Source organism: Myotis brandtii, unplaced genomic scaffold (assembly GCF_000412655.1).
Source record: "Myotis brandtii unplaced genomic scaffold, ASM41265v1 scaffold5356, whole genome shotgun sequence".
In the NCBI taxonomy this organism is placed as follows: domain Eukaryota; kingdom Metazoa; phylum Chordata; class Mammalia; order Chiroptera; family Vespertilionidae; genus Myotis; species Myotis brandtii.
Genome location: NW_005369965.1, coordinates 41972 through 44285, shown reverse-complemented (window position 1 = coordinate 44285; position 2314 = coordinate 41972). Strand labels below are relative to the sequence as shown.

At 42.9% G+C, this 2314-nt stretch overlaps 1 protein-coding gene across 1 annotated transcript in view; it reads right to left on the bottom strand.

Annotated features, from left to right (window-relative positions):
* Positions 1–334: 334 nt before the first annotated feature.
* LOC102253628 (probable E3 ubiquitin-protein ligase HERC6) overlaps positions 335–2314 on the bottom strand; it is a 42449-nt gene continuing 40469 nt past the window's right edge. Inside the window, exon 16 of the mRNA XM_014549112.1 lies at positions 335–433. Within this exon, the coding sequence (XP_014404598.1) occupies positions 359–433 (75 nt within the window). The 3' untranslated portion in view covers positions 335–358. The remainder of the gene's footprint in view (positions 434–2314) is intronic.

Sequence of the window (2314 nt, the reverse complement as noted above, 5' to 3'; positions counted from 1 at the left end):
GTACTTTTCCGACATTCTATTACATAGTAATCTATTCTTGTATTATCTTTCGGTCCTACTGGAATTTAAGCTCTATATTTTGTCTGTCTTTTTCACTGCTATATCTCCATCACCTAGAATAGGGTCTAGTACATAGTAGGGGCTCAAAATAATTGTTAAATGAATAACTAGTGAAAAGTGCTACAAAGGAAATATTTAATTCTGACTCCTTTCTTCTCTTTTCTTACCCTATAACTGTTTTGTCTTTCTAAAAGATGAGGAACTAAAATGATCATTTGAGAAGCTAAAATACATTTATAAAATAAAGTGACAGAAACATTTTATGTGTATTCAAAGCATATGTTCTAGGTCTCAAAACTTACTTGTTGGTTTGGTCCACAAGTATAGAGATCCCATTTGGAATTAAATCAACATTATGTTGGTCCCATCGTAGCTGTAATATATTCAGGTAGCAAACATGAAAGAAAGTCTCAATAATCAACCATATTACCATTATTGCCAATTACCGGATATCCAAAAAATGCATACACACTTTAACAGCTAATAGCTCAATTGATGTTTCTTTCTTTTCAGATTTACTCCATTGGAATGAATAATTATTCAAAGTGTGTATACATTTTTTTGGGACATTCTGTGTTCTTCCCTAAGAAAATTTAAATAACTGGGAGCTAAATAATTATTTATGCAGTTCAGCCTTTTAAATACTAAAAGCATTTTAAAACCTACCCTAGTATATGTGGCAGATTGCTTTTAAGCATGCATTGATCCATTTAGTGATTTACATAGATTGAATAATCACTTGTATTTTCACTTTATTTGTGAGTACGAAGACATAAGGTAAAAAATGAGGAGCAGGTAGAGAGAAAGTCTTATAGTAGAGAAGTAAAGTACCATTCAAAAAAGGAATCCCAGATTTGAGATATTATAATAAAACTAAAGGCCCTGTGTATGAAAATTCATGCACTGGAGGGGGATCCCTCAGTCCAGCCTGCCCCCTCTCACAGTCTGGGAGCCCTCAGGGGTGGTAGGTGACCCGGCGATCAGGGGAAGGCGACGCCACATCACACCTCTGCAGTTGCCACTGCTGGCAGCGCAAGCCAGAGCCGGCCCTGGTTACCTGAGCCTCGGGCGGCCCTGGGTGGATGGGTGGCTGAGGGGACGGGGGGACTCTGGAGGCAGGTGCTCCGGCGGGGCTGAGGAGACTGGGCGCTGCCATCTTTGAGGGCATGACAGTCAATTAGCATATTCCCTCCTTATTGGCTGTGGGCGCCACCATCTTTGGGGGTGTGACAGTCAATTAGCATATTACCTCCTAATTGGCTGTGGGCACCACTATCTTTGGGGGTGTGACAGTCAATTAGCATATTACCTCCTAATTGGCTGTGGGCACCACTATCTTTGGGGGTGTGACAGTCAATTAGCATATTACCTCCTAATTGGCTGTGGGCACCACTATCTTTGGGGGTGTGACAGTCAATTAGCATATTACCTCCTAATTGGCTGTGGGCACCACTATCTTTGGGGGTGTGACAGTCAATTAGCATATTACCTCCTAATTGGCTGTGGGCACCACTATCTTTGGGGGTGTGACAGTCAATTAGCATATTACCTCCTAATTGGCTGTGGGCACCACTATCTTTGGGGGTGTGACAGTCAATTAGCATATTACCTCCTAATTGGCTGTGGGCACCACTATCTTTGGGGGTGTGACAGTCAATTAGCATATTACCTCCTAATTGGCTGTGGGCACCACTATCTTTGGGGGTGTGACAGTCAATTAGCATATTACCTCCTAATTGGCTGTGGGCACCACTATCTTTGGGGGTGTGACAGTCAATTAGCATATTACCTCCTAATTGGCTGTGGGCACCACTATCTTTGGGGGTGTGACAGTCAATTAGCATATTACCTCCTAATTGGCTGTGGGCACCACTATCTTTGGGGGTGTGACAGTCAATTAGCATATTACCTCCTAATTGGCTGTGGGCACCACTATCTTTGGGGGTGTGACAGTCAATTAGCATATTACCTCCTAATTGGCTGTGGGCACCACTATCTTTGGGGGTGTGACAGTCAATTAGCATATTACCTCCTAATTGGCTGTGGGCACCACTATCTTTGGGGGTGTGACAGTCAATTAGCATATTCCCTCTTTATTAGATCCTATCTAATAAAAGAGAAACATGGTAATTAGCGTACGACCGCTACCCTTCCCATTGGCTAATCAGGGCGATATGCAAATTAACTGCCAGCCAAGATGGCGGCCGGCAGCCAGGCAGCTGGAAGCGAACATGAGGCTTGCTTGCTTCAGTGA